The 19,375-nt window shown below is 53.2% G+C and overlaps 1 protein-coding gene across 1 annotated transcript; it reads right to left on the reverse strand.

Annotated features, from left to right (window-relative positions):
- Positions 1–4,688: 4,688 nt before the first annotated feature.
- Positions 4,689–17,001, reverse strand: rhbg (Rh family B glycoprotein). The gene is made up of 10 exons (XM_072276451.1): positions 16,756–17,001; positions 13,045–13,234; positions 11,481–11,631; positions 8,888–9,035; positions 8,626–8,792; positions 7,813–7,950; positions 6,862–6,995; positions 6,143–6,261; positions 5,471–5,544; positions 4,689–4,930 (listed from the first exon to the last, which is right to left on the reverse strand). The coding sequence occupies exons 1-10, from the start codon at positions 16,943–16,945 to the stop codon at positions 4,859–4,861; spliced, it is 1,383 nt and encodes a 460-aa protein (XP_072132552.1). The 5' UTR covers positions 16,946–17,001; the 3' UTR covers positions 4,689–4,858.
- Between the last annotated feature and the right edge of the window lie 2,374 nt (positions 17,002–19,375).

Raw genomic sequence — 19,375 nt, forward strand, 5'->3', positions numbered from 1 at the left:
GCGTCACAGGAACATTCAGCGTTTAACTCAGTGTAAGGGATTCCAGCTTCAGATTTTTCCTCGGGGTTTACTCCCGAAGCCTTCCCCATGAGTGGGTGTAGGCCCAAGCCAGTGGAGGTTGGAGATCAGAGTTTTCCTTCTCTCAGATAAGCTGCCAATCACGGCAGCTGCCCGAAGCGACTGGTTCAAGGCGTCTTTCCCCCTTCTCCTGTCAATAGAAATGGTTCCGCCGGACTCAGCTAAGGCACACATAAGGGCCAGAAGCTGGACTTGGTTGTCAGACGCCCGCACGCTATTGGGAACAGTTAATTGGTAGAGAGGGCCCTGTATGCACAAGGGCATCACTGGTTAATTAGACGTGTGCATGGTCCGGTGTGTGTGTGGTTACGAGTGTCCATATCCACTGTGTGGGGCTACGTGTGTGCAGTCCCATGTGTGTGGGTGCGATGTGCCGTGTGTATGGCTACGTGTGTGCGTATTTATGTTTGCGCACAGTCCCGGGAGGGTGTTCAGACACATACGTCTCCTGCGTCCAAGACTGTGGAAGCCGGTCTTGTGTATCTGAAGCTGCCTGTAATGGACTGTGTTAACCCCTCCCCTGCAGAACAACCCCGACCAACCTGCCCCCTCCCGCTAATCTCAGTCTCACTCCTCTTTCCCAAGCAGATCAACCCCGGCTAACCCGAACCCACCCACCACCCGCTAAACACTATTTTACCCCTCCCTCTCACAGAGATCATCCACCACTAACCCGACCCGCCCCCGCTAAACCCTGACTCACCCCCACCCCCACAACCAACCCCCGCTAAACCCTGTCTCGCTCCCCCTTCCCATGCAGATCAACCCCGGCTAAACTGAACCCAACCCCTCTGCTAATCACTGCCTCACCCCTCCTTCCCCTACAGAGCAGCACCCACTAACATGCGCCCCGCGCTGAACTCTGTCTCACCCCCAGCTCCCCTCCCCCATCGACAGCAATAATCAGCTTTAGTGTGAAGGATTCTCGGCTGATTAATCCCGGGACACACTCGTTCAAAGCGATGGTAACAGCAGGGCTGCCTGATCCCCTGGCGGGATGAGGGTTAATGATTAATGTGACTGGGTGACCGGCAGACTGGACAAGGACAGGAGGAGGATATTCCTCCGCTTCCAGAGGAGATTGAGGGAGCGAGCCCAGCGCCCCCCCCACCGGCAAATTAACCATTTTTTTTACAGAAGCACTGCTGAGAATGTGTGTGTGTGTGTGTGTGTCTTGCTGGTCCTCGCCTTGCTCCTCCCCGCCACTTCTCCCCTCCCCCGAGACTCCTTGCTCGAGATTTCACTAGGATCTGTGGAGCGTCACGTTGCCAAAGCCCCGTTGCTTCGCGACTGTAGTAATAGGAGTTGCTTGCAGAAAGCTTTAACTCCTGCTTTTCTCAGTAGTAATTGCACCCCGCAATAACTTGTATTTTCAGAGCAACATCGCTGCCCCCTCCATCGAGAGTTTCCTGACCAACTGCATCACCGTCTGGTACGGAAATGGCAAGTCCCTACAAAGGATTGTGAGGGCTGCTGCGAGTCTCTCTTCCACCCATGCGAGATACTTATCAGGAGCGGGGCGTGCGCAGGGCCCTTGGCATTGTCAATGATCTCTCCCATCCATCCAGCAATCTCTTTGACCTCCTACCCTCAGACCGTGGCAATAGGACAAGAACTGTTCGGATGGGAAACAGCTTCTTCCCCCAGGCTGTGAGACTACAGAACTCCCTGTCACCACCCAGGTCTCATCGCGGTAGTGTTTACTGTTTACCTTTTAGCTTGTGTCCTAAATGCACTTATTATTTGTTAATTTATTTGTGGTAACATTATTTCACGTGTGTGAGTTATACGTACAGCGTCGTGCACTTTGATCGGAAGGGATGTTGTTTCGTTTAGCGGTATACATGTGTATGGTTGAAGAACAATAAACTGAACTTGAATTTGATTCAGACCATCAATTTGGTAACACAAGGATAGGAGGAGTGGTTGATTCATTAAAAACATGGGCGCTTACAATTCCCTACCAACATACTAAAGTTCAGGACATCCCAAAGCAGCCAAGAGTCGCTGAAGTCTAGAAACAGAATTAAAAATGTGATTCTCCACACAGAGCGGAACATTGGAGCAGGGTATCACGAGCATTTATCCCTCATCTCTAGCTGCCCTGAAAGAAGGAGGGGTGGTTGAATTCATAGACGCCGTGGGGAAGGGGATTTCCACTTTGCTCTTGGGGCGTGACTCCAGTGATAATGAGCAGCGACATGCTTCGCAGTCAGGGTGGTGTGCAGCTTGAAGACGAACTTCGGGCGCTGGTACACAGTTTACTGTGAAGGGCTGGGCCCTCAGGGTGACAGATGCAGAGAGGGAACTTGGGATGAAAGTACGTGGCACCCTGAAAGATTCAAAATTCACGATTCAAGACAAAAGTGTAAAAGAGAGCAAAATATTTGTTACTCAAAACAAAACACAATACGATAAAGAACACAATAATACAATGATATAAATACATAAGACAGTTATATACATAGGTTGATTGTATGTCCATAATGACTAGGCACAGGAGTGTCTGTACATGAGGCGACTGACAGGAAATGATAAAGAAGTTGTGGCGGGGGTGTGGAGGGGGAGGGGTGGGTTAGGGGGTGGGTCTGCCTCCATGGGGAAAGAAGCTGTTTTGGAGTCTGGTGGTCCCGGCGTGGATGGGATGCTGCCCCATCGCGATAGGAGTGGAACAAACAGTCGATGATAAGTGTGAGTGGGTTCCTTTAAGATGCTACTGGCCCTCTTCTGGCACCTTTCTGTGTACGTCCTTGATGGCGGGCAGGCTTTGTGTCGGTGATGGGTTGGGCAGTTTCGGCTACCCGTTGAAGGACCAGCCTGTCCACCGCGGTGCAGTTTCCCTAACAAGAAAGTCACGTTGTAGTTGTGTAAAATTCTGGTCGGATCATATTTCTGGTCCAAGTATTGTGAGCGGTTCCGGCTCCATTTGAGAAAGGCTGTGGAGGCTTTGGAGATGCTGCTTGGGTTGAGGGGTGGGTGTGCATGAGCTACAAGGAGGGATTCAAAGTTCAAAGTAAATTTATTATCAGAGTCTGGTGGAAAGGACTTGACCCGTGATGGACTGGGCCGTATCCGGGTTGTTAAGGTTGGAAAAACTTGCGGTTTTTCTCTCTGGAGCGGTGGAGTCTGATGCGTGCAAACGTTCCCTTTTAAATCTTTCCCTCCTCACCCTAAACCTAGTTTTGGACTCCCAAACCCCGGGGGAAAAGACTGTTACTTTCACCGTGTCAGGCAGCGGCTGTGGAGAATGAAACCAAAGCTCCCCAGGATCTCCTCCGCCTCCTGTCAGGCCAGCCTGCAGGGTGACGAAATGCCCAGCAGGTGGCAGAAGACACCAGCAAACTGACAAATCACGGAACGATGCCTTCGTTCACCTTTCGTCAGGGGCGAGGGTCAACGAATGTGAATTCCCTCCACGGACGATAGAAATGGTGTGTGTGTGTGTACGTATACGTTTGTCTGTGTATGTCTCTGCCTTTCTGTCTGTAGGTCTGCGAGAGAGAGAGAGAGAGAGAGAGACGGGGAGACGGGGACGGGGGGGATCGAAGAACTCAAGGGCCAGTGGAGACTAGTTTCCATTCCTGCCAGGGGTACACCGTCGTCCACACTCCTCGCCATCTCTGTAGCCCCCTTCGGCTCCGCTTTCCCTTCCCGTCTCTGACCCACAAGTCTCTGCCTGGTATCTAGGGTAGTGTCTTGGGGATTATTCCTGGAGATCCCACCACCTTCCTGTTGAACATGGTACCAAACCTATCTTCCTGTACCCGGTCCGTGTTCCTCCATTCCTGGCCCGTTCATGTCTCTGTCTAAATGCCTCTTAAATACTCACCTCTTCCATCACCCCGGCCATGCGATTCCAGGCACCCATCACTCCCTGTGTAATTACATTTGTCCCTTACAACCTTTTTTAAACTTTCCACTCTGACCTTTGCCCTCTAGTATTTGACATTTCCACCCTGAGAAAAAGACTGTCTACCCATATACGCTTAGTAGCCACTTTATTCAGTATCTCCTCTCCCTAATAAAGTGGCCACTCATGTGTATGCTCGTGGTCTTCTGCTGCTATGTAGCCCATCTACATCCAGGTTCGACGGGTTGTGCGTTCAGACACGTTCTTCTGCAGACCACTGTTGTAACGCGTGGTTATTTGAGTTACTGCCGCCTTTCTGTCGATTTGAAACAGTCTGGCCATTTTCCTCTGACCTCTCACTGGAATGCGGCTCACTGTATTTTTTGTTGGGTTTTTTTTGCATAATTGTCTGCAAACTCCAGAGTGAAAATCCCAGGAGATCATCAGTCTCTGAGGTACTCAAACCACCCCGTCTGGCACCAACAATCCACAGTCAAAGTCACTTCGATCACATTTCTTCACCATTCTGATATTTGGCCTGAACAACAACTGAACCTCTTGGCCACGTCGGCATGCTTTTATGCATTGAGTTGCTGCCACATGATTGGCTGATTAGATATTTGCATAAACGAGCAGGTGTACAGGTGTAGCTAATAAAGTGACCACCGAGTGTGAGTCTTTTATCAATTTTATAACTGTTTTCTGCGCGTTATTATGACTTAAATGTCAAATAAAGGTAAATCAGAATGAAAACGAACGAAATTTATTGAAGATCGGGTGGCATGTACAATAAAAGGCAGTATGTGTTGGTTTATGTTTTGTATATACATATAAAAAGACCGTTAGATAATTTGGAATAAACAAAGTATTATATTGCCCGGCGATTATCCGGCTGTTTTAATCGGCGTCGGCGAACATCAGTTGGGATGGTTAGGCGATTTTCTCGGCTTCCTCCGGCTTCATCGGCACCATCTCGCTGTGGTTGCTGTCGTCCTCGGGAAGCTGAGGGGAAGTGACAATGCCGAGGTTAGTGCCGTGCCGCTGGAAAGTCACGCCACTGCGGACCCAGCTTCGAGTTCCCGCTGTTCCAAGGGCCACCGGGCTGGCTGCGGGTCAGGGGATTCGGGAAGGGAGATGTGGGGTGGTATTGGGATTCGAACACCTCGGATCATCCCCTCTCCAAGTGCAGAGCCGAGGGAGCGCCGCACTGGAAGAAGAGTAGCGTTCCGGATGATATATTTAACCCAAGTGCAGTGGGTGGGTGTAAAAGTTCACGAGACAACGGGAAGAAGGGCGGATGTCCTGCCCCGATATTTACCGCCGCACCCCCGCCCCACCGACGTTTTCCGTGGGATCGTCCTGTGTGTAAACTTGCTGTCCCTGTTATAAGGGGAATGGACAAAGATCCCAGCATCCGTCCTATCTGGGAGGGATGTTAGGACCTCACAAAGAGGGAATCTGAACCCTCCAGCTCCCCCACCCACGTTCAGGGGATCATCGGATCCCACCGGCGACCCTCACCCTGGCCCCAGAATCACTCACCTCCCAGTACGGCTGGTCGGTAAAACACTGTGTGTCCGGCGGGGCTCCCCAGATCGGCAGTTTCATCACAAATCCTGCAGGGATAGGAAAGTCAATCCAGCCGCCGCACCGAGTGGGCGATGGGGTAGGAGGGCGGTGGGGAGGGGCTGTCGGCGGGAGAATCTGCCTAGAGACACGAGGAGTGGCCTCCCGGACACAGGAGTATGAGAGTACGAGGTGCGAGAGATCTGTTCAGGTCGGATGGTAGTCAGGTGAGGGAGGGAGAGGTAGAAACAGGGGACGGACGGAATGTGACGGATTAGCAAGAGGCAGGTATTGGCGGAGGAAGTGGGGAGGGATATTCCTAATGAAGGGGGGAGCAAGTGTCTGGCGGATGAGGGTGGAGAGACCGTTAAATTAGGAAACTGGGAGGGGAGAACGGGCTGCCGGGGTTGGGAAGGAAAGTTAACGGGACGGGGGTTGGGAGAAGGTGTTGGCGGTGTGGTGGTCGCCCCAGAGAAGGTGAGAGGGTTCTTCCTGAATATTCGATTGTAAGAGAGTGTTTTGGAGAGGTCGGGGGGCGGTGATTAGGCAGGTCTGCTTGGCTTCTGAGAACGAGGTGGAGGCGGACCCCGGGCAAAACAAAGATAATGTCCCGGGATACACGGAACGCTGGGGGAGGGAGGAGCCTACCCACTATAACCCCTCCGATCAAGGCGAACGCCAGGGTTACGACGAGACCCAGCGCCTGGAAAAGTCCCTGCTCCTTCGCTGACCGCTCCTTGTCCAGTAGAGGGAAGACATCCTGCAGCCTGAGCGGAGAGACCGAGTTAGACGTGGGGGGTGTTGGGCGGGGAGGAGAACCACGCGCGACCGGGATCGCGGGATGAGAAACTCATTCAGGCCCTTCCTATCAACCTCCCGCCCCCCCCCCACCTCAGCACATGCAAGTTTGGCCCCGTCCGCCAACCGTCCCTAACTGACCCTGCTCTTTCTGATGGGCTCCTCCCTCCATTTCATGGAACCTTCGTAACCTCTTCCCTCTTCCCCACACCCTCCATGTCCTAACTCCCGGTAATTCTCAGCTCCTCTCACCCATCGCTCGCTACGCCCGTCAGATCTCTGATGCTTTCTACCACCCTGCTTCTGATCAACGCGGAACCCCGGTCCCTCCCATCCGGTCTGAGCTCGGCCCCGTCCCTCTAAACGCTGACCACACTCACCGACATCCAGTAAACCCTCGCCGCTCCCCTTCAATGGAACCCCTCTCTTTTCCCAGTCCCACATCTCGCACACAGCCCACTTCTCCGGCTCTTTGACACCCACCCACCCCGCCGCCGCCCCCATGGCCTCGCAATTGCGCAATTTCCCGGACCCTTTTACACACCCCGACTCCCTCTCCGTAGACTCACCCATCCCCATAAATCTCTTTGCTGGCCAGAGAGGCGGCGATGGCTCCCACCGTTCCTCCTAGGATCCCGGGCATCCCATGGAGATTATGCACGCCGCACGTGTCCTGGATTTTCAACTTGGAGTCCAGGATGGGCTTGGGAGACAAGACGTAGAAAATGGAACATGAACCATGGAACATAGAAGGTGGAGCGTTGAGTAAAACATGACCCATATCCCTGTTTGCTATCTATAAGGTAATAAAATGTGACTATCCAACAGCCTCTTGCTCCAGTCCAGGTTTACTCCACCACAAACCATGGGTGTCTTTTCCAAGCACCCATCACTCCCGATACCATTGTAGGCGAGTGGGACCAACCTATCGAGCTGAACGGAAATTCGTCAAGTCCCTGACGACTTTACAGACTTAACATTGAAACTATGGGGTGTACTATGGCTCGGCATGACGACTGCTCTGCCTGTGACGACGAGAATCTGCAGAGAGCTGCGGGTACAGCTCAGGGCATCATGGAAACCAGCCTCGCCTCTATGGACTCTGTCTATTCTTCTCGCTGCCTCGGGAAAGCAACCTGGATAATCAACGAGACCTTGCACCCCGGGTATTCTTTCTCCCCTCTCCCACCCGGCTGGAGGTACAATGCCTAGAACCCTGTACCACCAGGCTCAAGGGCACCTGCTCCCCCACTGCTACCAGACCTGTCCTCCGTTCAAAGATGAACTCGTGATCTATCAGTCTACCTCATCACGGGTCTTACCTACCTTGACTGCTCTTTCCTTTCGTGCTACCCCGATCCATTGATCACCATGGGGTGATCAGTTTGGATGGTCTGTCTGTCCTGGTAGCTCGGTACATGTGACACCATGACCAACTGTCAGGATGGGTGGGGTGAGAAGTGAGAACGAGAACGATGCGCGTTACAGCTCTGTATAGGACACAAGGGACCCCAATTTACCGTCAAGTAGTGGAAGCCCAAAGTGGAGATGACGCCCGAAAGAAATCCAACGATCATGGAGCCGTAAGGGGAGATCATCATCTCTCCGGCCGTGCCGACGGCCACACCCCCCGCCAGGGCCGCGTTCTGAATGTGCACCTGCCGAGAGAATGGTTAAACTCCGGTAACTGCTCACTTCCTCTCCACCAACTCCACAACTCCCACCTCTGGCTGGTCGTCCGTCTCTCACTTTCCCACCGCGAAAATGAGAGATGGGCCGAACAGCCCGATTCTTAACCTACCTTTTATGGTTTTATGGTCTAAACATGGTATCATGTTCGTGACAGCACACGAATTGCGTTCTTAACTGAAACTGCAGCAAAGGTTTAGACCCGTACCTCTCGTCCCTGGTTCACGCTGCTCTTGATGTCCGACCCCAATCCCTCTCCTCCACCACACACACACACACCACACACACCACACACACACACACACACGCACACACGCACACACGCACACACGCACACACACACAATCACACACACGCACACACGCACACACGCACACACACACACACACAATCACACACGCACACACACACAATCACACACACCACACACACACACACACACAATCACACACACATACGCACACACACACACGCACACCACACACACACACACACACACACGCACACACTCACAATCACACACACACACACACACACACACACACACACACACACACACACGGAAAGAGAAACAGTTCGGACCCTCGGGAAGGGCGGTTGGCTGGGGGGAGGAAGTGGGCGAGACCGCAGCCTTGATTCCCTACCATGTCCAGTTTTCCCTCGCCGTGCACGATGCTGGAAACGGCGAAGGTGGAGAGAGTGCAGGCGGCTAGCGAGTAGTAAGTGTTGAGGGCCGTGCGGTGCTGAGCGCTGCCCAGACTGGTGACGGCGGAGTTAAAGCTGGGCCAGAACATCCAGAGGTAGATGGCACCTGCGGGCGACAGAGAGAGCGGGGTCAGCGGCAAGGGAGACCGCGCAGAGAAGAACCCATCAGGCACCCGCGGGGCCGCCGGGCGCTCGACTCACCGATCATGGCGAAGAGGTTGGAGTGGTAGACGGGATTCTCCCGGTGACGGCTCTTCTCCAGCTGAGGCCGGTATAGAACTCGGGTGATGGTCAGCCCGAAGTAAGCGCCGAAGGTGTGGATTGTCATAGAGCCGCCCGCGTCCTTAATCTGCACCAGTGGGGAAGGACAGTCAGAAGGTGTGGCGCTCCCTCGACACTGCCTTTAACTGCGGCGTTCCCTCGACCCTGTCCCTCACCAGCTAATGACTCCGACCTTGGGTGCGTTGCTCTTCTCCTGCTATCAAATCTCGGCAATCCGGGGCGGGGCAGGGACCGGCAGAGGGGTGGAGGAGGAGCTGGGTTACCGCTGCAGTCGAGGGCCGGATGAGGAAAAGAGGGAGGGGGAGATAAGGGAAAGAGCAGAGAAGGAGAGAGTGAGATAAATGGAGGAGGTAGGGAGGGAGGCTGATAAGGATAAGGGAGGGGGGAAATGAGGTAGGGTGAGACGGAGTGAGAGAGCCAGAGCAGGAAGAAAAAATATGGGAGTGAAGGAGATGGATGGATTTTTTTTAAAGGAGAAGGGGGTCTCTTTGAGATCTATAACGTTGAAAGACCCAGATGGAGTGTATGTTTCCTATAGTGGGGGAGTCTAGGACCAGAGGGCACAGCCTCAGAGTATCTGGACGTCCATTTAGAACGGAGAGGAGGTGGAATTTCTTTAGCCAGTGAATGGTGACTGTGGAATTCACTGCCACAGACGGCTGTGAAAGCCAAGTGATTGGGTATATTTAAAGTGGAGATTAATAGATTCTTGATTACAAAAGGCGTCAAAGGTTACAGGGAGGAGGCAGGAGGATGGGATTGAGAGGAAAATGGATCAGTCATGATGAAATGGCGGAGCAGACTTGGGCCGGTTTCTGCTCGCATCTCTTTCGGTCTTGTGGAATTTTGGGAGGGAGTGCGAGAGAATGAGTAAAGGAGACGAGGAGGGAAGTAGAGAGCGAGTGTTTACGGGAGGGAGTGGGATGGGAAAGGAATGTGGGATACGGTGAGTGAGTGGGAGAAAGGGATGGAATAAGGTAGAGAGTGGAGGTAGGGAGCGAGGGAGAGAGAGGGTAGGAAAGGAGAGTAGGCCACATTAGGGAGTGGGCAGTGTGTAGTGAAGGCTATGGTAGGGAGCAGGAAGGGTGTGGAATAAGCAGGGTATTAGTGGTAGGAAGCAGGAAGGACTGTGTGAGGAAGTGAAAGAGAAATGTGGGAGGGAGTAATGGACGGAAGGATTAGGGTAAGTAGGGAGAGGGATACAGTGAGGGAACGGGGAATGTGGAAGGGAGGGAATGCGAGGGAGAGTGTGGGAGGGCGGAGAAAGGGGAGGGATGGAGAGAGGGAGTGAGGGAACAGGGAATGTGTAAGGGAAGGAATGAGAGGGAGAGTGTGGGAGGGCGGAGGAAGGAGTGGGATGGAGGGAGGGAGTGAGGGAACAGGGAATGTGTAAGGGACGGCGTGGGAGTGAGGGATACAGTGAGCGAGTGGGGAAGTGTGTAAGAGAAGGAGTGAGTGGGGTAGGGAGAGGAGGAAATATGCGACTCAGAGGGAGTTGGGTGTGTAAAGAATAGAATAAGGGAGCGAGTGAGGTAGGGACGGAATGATGGACAGCAGCCATGAATGACCCAACCCGAGATCCCCGCCCCAGGGTGCCTGGTCTCCGGGTGATTTTCCACCCGACCTTTGGCGGCCCGACACCCTTTTGAGCCGGGAGTCAGGCAGGAAGTCGTTTGCTTTGGCCGACGCACTGTTTATTTTTGCGAAATGTGCGCCTGCGACCCGAACAAAGGTCTGCCGTGAGCAGCAACGCGTATCCCACGGAGACCCTCCGTCTCTCTGCACCTTCCCGTCTCCACTCCCGCGGCATCTGTGCACCCAACCCACCACTCCTCCTCTATTCTCAGCTTCGCCAAAGCCCTCCCCTTCTAGTTGTCTTGGCGTCTCCCATCCCTTTCCCCCGTTTACTCCACCTCTTCTTCCCATGCACTCCACCCCGCGTGTTCCCCCCACACCCCCCGAGAAAGGTGTGGGAGGGAAGGAAGAAGTTTAGGAGGAAATGGTAGGGGGAAGGGGAGGATAGGAGAGGGGGAGCAGGTGTGTGGGGAAGAGAGGGATGTGGGAGGGAGAGATAGTGTGGGAAGGTAGAAAGGAGGGTGGGAAGGGGGAAGGCTGTGGGAGGGGAAGTGCTGTGGGGGGAGTCAGGTGGGAGGGGGAATGGGTGTGGCAGGGGGATAATTGTGAGAGGAATTACCTGCCTAATTTAACAATGATCTACCCACACAATTGACCTCCACCTGATGTCCAAGCAGTCGAATAGCTAACCTCTTGGTCTCTCCCTCTGTCCAGGACGGGGACTGGTCTCTGCCCCCCCCCCCCGCCCCCACAAACTGAACGGTCCGATGGGGTCAGGAGTAACATAGTCTGACCAAAGGTGGGTGAGCTACACCGGAAGGAAGGGCACTGGTGGCGTGGTCTTGCTCTCTGACCAAGTGGGTTGTCGCCCTCTTTTTTAAAGCATGTGCCCCTGCCCCCACCGCTGTGCCATGATTTAAAGGGTTCTGCCACTCACCTGCAGCAGGGAGAGCAAGATAAACTCATTGATAGGAAAGAAGGCCGCCTCGAAGACTGTCATCACCAGGAGCTGCCCGGGGCTGCACTTGCCCAGCAGCGCTCCGAACGAGATGAGGACGGATCCGGTGCAGAAGTCCGCGTTAATCATACTGGCGCGGGCGTGATTTGCGGGGGGAGGGGGGGGGAAGAGACGAGGTTAGTGGTATTAGAGGTCGTGGGGTGAAATAATCTGCCCAAGAAAAGAACTGGTACATTGTGTTGTGCACAGAGAGAGTTCTTACCCCCGCGAGCCCGAATACCCCTCTCCCCCTCTCACACCTTTCCCTTTCCCCTCCCACACCTCTCTTCCTGCACCCTCTCTTCCCTCCCTCTCCTCTCTCTTCCGCCAATTTCCCTTCCCACCTTCCGACCTTACTCCGACCTCTCCCCTTCCCCTTCCACACCTCTCTCTCCCACCTCTCAACATCTCACTCCCCCTCTCACCCCCGCGTCTCTCCCCTTCCCCTTTTACATCTCCCTCCACCTCCTCCTCCCATCTCTCCCCTTCCTTTCCCACACTTCTCCCTCCCCTCCCCTGCCTCTCCTCTTCCATCCCTCTCTCCCCTTCACCCGTTCTCCACCTCTCTTCGACTCTCTTCCCACAGCTCTCTCCCCCCTCACCAAACACCCCTCCCCTTTCGTCATCAGTCTTCTTCAACATACCACCCCAAGGCTTCTCCATCCTTCTGCTCCCCCTCCCCCCACTTCCACACCTTCTCCCTTCTTGCCCATCAATGGCCCATCCCATCTGCACAGTCTTCCCACTTCCATCAACAACAATGGCCCTCGCATCGGGATGACCTACCCCAGAGCCCCACCCCACCCTATAACCCCATCCACTGCCACGCCTCCAGCAAATATTACACAAGGTCACTCTCTTACTCCACCCATGCTCTGCCCCATTGTACCCCCTCCTTTCCTCCAACTATCCACCTCACCCCAATCCGGCATTCCCTGCCTCTCCTTTTCCTCCCCTCTCACTGTCTTCTTTCCTTTGACCTGTTCTATTCCCACTGCCTTCCTGACTCCCCTCCTCTCCCATTCTCCCCTCCCTCGTCTCCCTTTTTCCTCTCCTCCTTTTCTCATCTCCTTCCCTCGTTCTCCCTTCACCTTTCACATCCTTCCCTCTGGTCCCCCACTTTTGCCTCTTTCTCCTTCTGCCCCTCGTTCACCTCTCCCCTCTCACCTCCTGTACTCCTGTTCCCTCATTTCCCCTCTCTATTCACCTCTGTCTCCTCATTCTCTCCTCTCTCCTTCCCCTCTTCCCCCTCGTTCTCGCCACCCTTTCACCTCCTGTTCCCCTCTTGCATTATCCCCCTTCCTTTTTTCCCCAGTCCTTGGTCTCCCTGGTTCTCCCCTCCCCTCTTCTCCCGCTGGTCATCGACCTCCACTCCCCTCCTTTCTTCCCTCCCTCTCCTATTTCCTTTTCCATCCTCTCCCTCGTTTTCGCCACGTCCTGCTCTCCCGTTCCCTTCTCCTCTCCCTTTCATCTCCCTGTCGCCGCCCCCCCCCATCGGCCTCACCTCTCTATGCCGATGTGGATCTTTCCGTCTTCCCCAAGGCCATGTAGCCAGCCCTGCACCAGCGTGGCCCACTGCAGCGAGAAGGCGGCCAGCAGGAAGTTGAAGCCCACACTGCTGTATCCGTACTTCCTCAAGAAGGTCATGAGGAATCCAAAGCCCACGAAGATCATAACGTGCACATCCTGGAAACCTGGCACAGAGGGGCGGCGGGATGGGTTTGGAATGAGGGCAGGGACGTGGAGTGGGGCAACAAGGAGATGCGGGATGACAGAAGGAAGTGGGGAGTAAGAGAGAGAATGGGGAATTGGAAAAGTGGGGTGGGGGTTGGAGAGAGAGAGGGGCAAGCAAAGAAAGAAGGAGGGGTGGACGGGATGGAGGGAATAAGGAGAGGGGAAAGGACGGGGAAGGTCAGAAGGAAATGGAGAAGAGAGGCAATGGAGGAGGGAATGAATGGGGGAGGGAAAATTACAGAAAGGGGAATGGACGGAGAGCAGTGAGAATTGTAAGAGAGGGTAGTGGGAATGGAGTGAGAGGGGGTGGGGTAGAAGACAGACAAACAAGAAGATGTTAAAGTTTACTGAGGAGACAGGATGGGATCTGGGGCAGTTCTGTCCAGCAAAAACGCTGCACCACAGACCAACTCCTACATCCAGGACTGTGTCCAGAGAGAAGCAAGAGGGAAAGGATAGAAAAACGGAGGGGAGGGTCGATTGATCTTGGAGAGAGTCAAAAGGTTGGTACAACATTGTGGGCCGAAGGACCTGCTATTGTGTTCTATGTTATATTTTCTAGTCTCTGACGGTCTCCAGCCTCATCCCAACCCTAATGGGGAGGGTGGTGAGCGGGGCCACCCACAGGAATTGCAGCTCCCAGTTTTGGTATAACAACACCCCACAGGCGGTGCCGAGCCCACCCCACCCTAGGGAGAGCACTGATACTGATTAACTCCCCAGCCACCCCAGTGAGGCAGCAGGGTTTCTTCCCACACTTCACCTGTGATTTTTATCTAAACGTATACAGGTATGTTTCAGAGTCACACAGCATAGAAGCAGACCCTTCGGCCCATCACGTCCTTTCTAATTGTTTTCCCATACATTAAGATTAGGGTTAGAATTTACTCACATCCTTCTGTGCCTTGCCTATTTAAGTGACTGTGTTAATGTCCCTTAAATGTAATTGCATCTGAATCCACGACCTCCTCGGGAAGCAAATTCCAGACTCACCTACTTCCCCCCTTCAAACTTGCTCCTCCCTCGTTTTCCCCACGTCCTGTTCTCCCCTTCCCTTCTCCTGTTCTCCCTTGTTTCTGTTACCCTGGGTAAAAACAAATTCTAATTGTCCATCCAATATATGCCTCCTCCCATTATTTTGTTTACTTGCTATCAGATCAACCACCACCGCCCCTCAGCTTCCTTCGCTCCAGAGGAAATAAGCTCAGCCTGTTCAATCTCTTTCCGTAATTAAAGTCCTCCAATCCAGTCAACATCCCTTTGAATCTCCTCAGCACCATCTCCAGTAGATCATGTCCTTCCTATGCAGTATAGTGTGTCGAGCACAACTGTAGGATAACGTTACGCGTGGCCTAACCAGTGTTCAGTAAAACTGCAGGTATAGTTACAACAGTTAGAAGTCATTTTGGCAGGTAATTGGATAGGAAAGGTTCAGAAGGACACGAAGCTGATTAAAGAAATTGAACTAGCACGGATGAATTGGGCCGAAGGGCGTGTATATGTGCTGGATAATATCATGGTCCCGTGTTATTTTTGAAGAAGGAGTAAGCCGCGACTCGTCAAACCTGTTCTTTATTTAGTAAGTGCCTGACTAATCTCACTGTAATCTGAACTCTACATCCCCTCCAAACCATAACAACAATTGACTCCTTCATTTATCACGAATCGGTCTGCCACTCTCTTAAAATCTGTTGCACCGCACGTTGAAGAGAAAAGTTTGAAGAACACCGCACAATAAGAGACAGAGAAAAAAATGTTTCACCTTTGTCTTCAGATGTTGACTCTTTACTAGTGAATATGTAAAAGACACCCTAATACTAAACTTACTCGGTATCCAAACTGTTAAAACCTCTCAGCATACTGATGATCCATTGCCTACAGAACCTGCCAAATGCTGGAAATCAGGAGCAAAGCGGGCGTCCGCGCGCGCGCACACACACACACACACACACACACACACACACACACAATGTGCAGCAGGTCAGGCAGCATCTATGGAAGGAAATAACAGTCGACTTTAAGGGTCTCGGCCTGAAAATTTTCCTCAAAACTCCTGCAGATACGAGCACCGCGTGACCAAACTTTTCCCTATGAGACAACCTGGCTGTTCCAGCGAAATCTCTCAGTTCTCCCACTGCATTACTTAAATAGCGAGACCAGGCTTTTTAAACAGTTAACCAGACTTGTTCTTACTGAAGGCAATATAACGTCCCTACTTTTATGTTATCGGCAATAAAACGCAGCACTACCATAATCTTCGGAGACTTCGCCCAGCGCATTCATATTCTAAACTCATGGCCCGTTCCCCGAATCCAAAGAAGATTGGAACATTAAAACCGTCACGCTGAAAGTCCTTTATCCTAGATTGATCGCCGTGGTGCGGCGCTCCCTTGTCTCTGTCCCTCCTGCGTCGTCATCGCCCCTCACAGTGAGATGCTTCCTCACCACCGCCCCTCTCACAGCGCGCTCCCTCAACACCGCTCCATTCAGTGTGCGTTCCACCGCGTAACCCTTCTGAAATTGCAGCTCTCACGCATCACCGTCTCTCTCGCAGCGCAGCTCTCCCTCAGAGCGAGCCCTCGGACAACGGACTCTCTCATTACGGACGCACCTATGATGCGCGCTCCCTCAGCGCCACCCTTACAGTACTGTGCTCGCTCAACGCCGTCCGTCGCAGGTGTGGTCAGTTAATTGGCCGCTTGGGGGTAAACAATGGAATCTGGGGTATTTTCAGAGCTGTATACTTTGATAATAAAGTTAACTTTTGAATTAAATGTCTTTGTAAAATTAAATGTGCTAGCGTAATAAAACGTTCGCATAGAATTATTGGAAACAGGTGCCGTGTAGTTGGCGCAGAGCCTATGCGCGTCAAACAAGCTAACAAAAAGTTGCCTCTCTGACCCCAGCAACAACTACATTCCGGAGTCCGGTCCAGGGTAACGCAAGGCTGAGAAAGCGCCGCGCCGGGTCAAGCAAAAACTGCTAGACCCGAACCAGCAGCCGGGAACTACAGAAGGAATTTCCACCCCTCAGTCTCCCTCACCGTGCCCACTTGGGGCGCAGCGCTAAGGGTGTCCCGTGTAGGAATGAGGGAGGAGGTCAAATGATGGTCGAACACCGTGTAATGAGTGTTGGGTTTAGGACTGAGTGGGGTTCCCCCAGAGATCTAGTGTCCACTCGGGCGCAGGGCAAGGGGTGTCTGGCGTGGGAATGGCGGCGGGGGCAGGGGTCTCCCTGCGGGGCGTGTGTCAGTCGGACGTGGTGTTAGGAGTGTCTCTTGTAGGAATGAGGGAAACCTGAGGGTCGAGTGACGGTCGGACGCAGAGCTGGGAGCACCCCGAGTAAGAATGAGTGGAACCCCGCGAGTCGAGTGTCGACTGGACGTGGTGTTAGGGGTGTCCTGGGTGGGAATGAAAGATCTTCCCGCGGGTCGAGTTCCGGTCGGACGCGGTGGTGGGGGTGTCCTGTAGGAGCCACTCACTGGGGTACCTGAAGTAAAACTCGTTCTCCGAATTGGGCGTGTGATTTCGCGACCTCAGTTCGAACCACTTCATGGCGTCAGTGTGCTCGTCGTAGCGGACGAACAGAGCGAAGAGGATCACGAGCAGGACCTGGAGCGAGATGCAAAGCAGCGGCAGCCGGAGCCGCATGTTCGGGGCCGCGTTACTCATGGTGACGAACTGGGGATCGACGGAGAGGTAACTGCGCTGAAGTTCGGAGCCCGCACTTCCCACTCCACACCACTTATATAACACTAGGCAGCTGGCGCTGCTCCGCAGTCCACGCCCCCTTTCGAGATAGGGCCGCGCGGACGACGCGCCGCCCTTCCCCCCGCGGTCCGCAGAGGGAGCTGGTCCTCTGGGCCGCGGAGGAGGGGGTGGGGTCATTCATAGGTCTGAGGCTTTACTTTAGTTATCTCACCCTCTTTTCTCCGACACCCCTCCCCCCAGCCTCAACCCTCTCCCACCCCGCGGTTAGGCTGACAGCAAGACTCCACAAACTGCTAGGAATATTCCACAGAACTGCGAAGATTTGCGGAGCAGCGGTTGATTTATTGTCAATGTTATATGTACCAAGATATAGAGACAAGCTTGTCTTGCATGCTGTCTACACAAATCAAGGGTAGTACAATAACAATGTAAACTGTAACAGGCAAACGATAAAGTGCAAGATCATAATGAGGTGGATTGTGAGGCCAAGAGTCCATCTTGCTGTATAAAAGGTCTGTTCAAGAGTCGGGTAGAAACTGTCCTTGATCCTGGTAGAACGTGGTAGATCCTTGTATTTTCTGCCCGATAGGAGATGGAAGAATGTTCGGGGTGGCTCGGCATTTTGAATATGTTCGCTACTTTACTGAGACAGCGAGAAGTACAGACAAAGTCCAGAGAGGAGAGGTTGGCTTCCGTGATGTGCTGAGCTGCGTCCACGGCGGTCACACGCAGAATAGCTGCCATACCAAGCCGCTATGGATTGCGATGGGGTGCTTTTGGTAGCGCATGCGTAGAAATTGCTGAGGATACAGAGTGGGAAACTTCAACCGCGGCCGGCGGTATCTAAGGCCAGTAACAAGCTCCGTGGAACCGGCTAGTGAGGGGAGCCGAGCCCAGAGCCTGAGCGGGTGCGGGACACAGAAATCCACGACATCTGGGTGAGCACTGGAATCGTGAAAATGACAAGCATGGATTGATGGGCGGAAAACCCTGTTTCCGAGGTTTCTAGGGTGTTTCTGGGGAAAGGGAACCTGACGGATTGTGACACTGTGGAGGCGGTGCTCAGGGAGAGTCACAACGTGGGACTCAAAGTGTTTTTTTTTCTCCAAAAATACCTTATTCAGAATTACTACAAAATAAAGTTATATACATATACGAAAAAAACATTCCTTGACTCTGAGTCCTTATTCAATAAATAAAGTTATTTACAATAAAATTATGCGTTGATTCTCTGTTCATATACAAATGAAAGATGTTTACAATTAATCGTTCATTTACTCTCAACCCTTGGTCAAGAGTTAAGACCTATTAACAATAAAATTATCAACAATAAAGGCAGGCGTTGGCTCTAATTCCTTTTCCAAGTTAGCAATTTCACCCACTCCTGGGGCACCATGTTGATTCATCTGTCCACACCGCTGATGAGGGTAGGTCTCCTCCCCACCCAATCTCTCACACTCCCACGGATGATGAACCTTAAACTGTGGTCCTTCCCCACCGGGCCTTCGCGGTGGCCGCACCAAGCTTGAGTTCATCCCTCAGCACGTACTCCTGCAGGCGAGAGTGAGCCAGTCGGCAGCATTCAGTCACGGACATCTCCATGTGCTGGCAGACCACCAAGTTTCGGGCAGACCAAAGCGCGTCTTTCACCGAATTGATGATCTGCCAGCAGCACCGGATGTTTGTCTCCATGTGCGTCCCCGGGAACAGCCCGTAGATCACGGAGTCCTCGATAACGCAGCTGCTGGACATGAATCTTAGTACTGTCCCTTCTATTCTCCTCCACACCTTCTTTGCGAACCCACAGTGTGCAAAGAGGTGAGCCACCAACTCCACCCCATTACAGTCCTCCCGTAGGCAGTGGGGTGCGGAGACGACATTCCGGGCGTACAGGAGGGATTTGACTGGGAGGGCCCCTCTCACCGCCAGCCAGGCGAGATCTTTGTGCCTGTTGGTGAGGTCTGGCGATGAGGCATTTTGCCAGATGAACTTGACGGTCTGCTGAGGGAATCAAACCACTGAGTCCATCTCGTCCTTCTCCTGCACTGAAGGAGTGCTACAGTGCGAGAGGGGCAGTACTGACGGAGGGTCATGGTGTGGAAGGGGCAGTACTAAGAGAGGGTCACACTGCGGAGGCGGAGCTGAAAGAGTGTCACAAAGGCAGGGGGGTCAATAGCTAAAGTTTAGGCAACTGGTGCCTGTGGGGAGTGGTCAGCATGGGAAAAGAAGGGAATCTACGGTGGAGGTGGAGGGAAATGAGGGAAGGGGTGTAGGAGCGGAGTGAGGGAAGAGAATGAGGGAAGTAAGGGAGGGTGCGGAGTGAGGGACTGGTGCAAGAGAGAGGGGTAAGGGAGGAGAGTAATCGAGAGACGGGTGGGAAGGCAGTGGAGT

The sequence above is a fragment of the Mobula birostris genome, chromosome 2, assembly GCF_030028105.1.
Source record: "Mobula birostris isolate sMobBir1 chromosome 2, sMobBir1.hap1, whole genome shotgun sequence".
Lineage (NCBI taxonomy): Eukaryota > Metazoa > Chordata > Chondrichthyes > Myliobatiformes > Myliobatidae > Mobula > Mobula birostris.

Coding starts and splice junctions, on each gene's coding strand:
- rhbg (XM_072276451.1), bottom strand. CDS start 16,945: ATGAGTAACGCGGCCCCGAACATGCGGCTCCGGCTGCCGCTGCTTTGC. Junction 6,996..7,812: donor TGGGCTTCCACTACTTGACG/GTAAATTGGGGT, acceptor TTGTCTCCCAAG/CCCATCCTGGACTCCAAGTT. Junction 6,262..6,861: donor AAAGAGATTTATGGGGATGG/GTGAGTCTACGG, acceptor CTCTCCGCTCAG/GCTGCAGGATGTCTTCCCTC.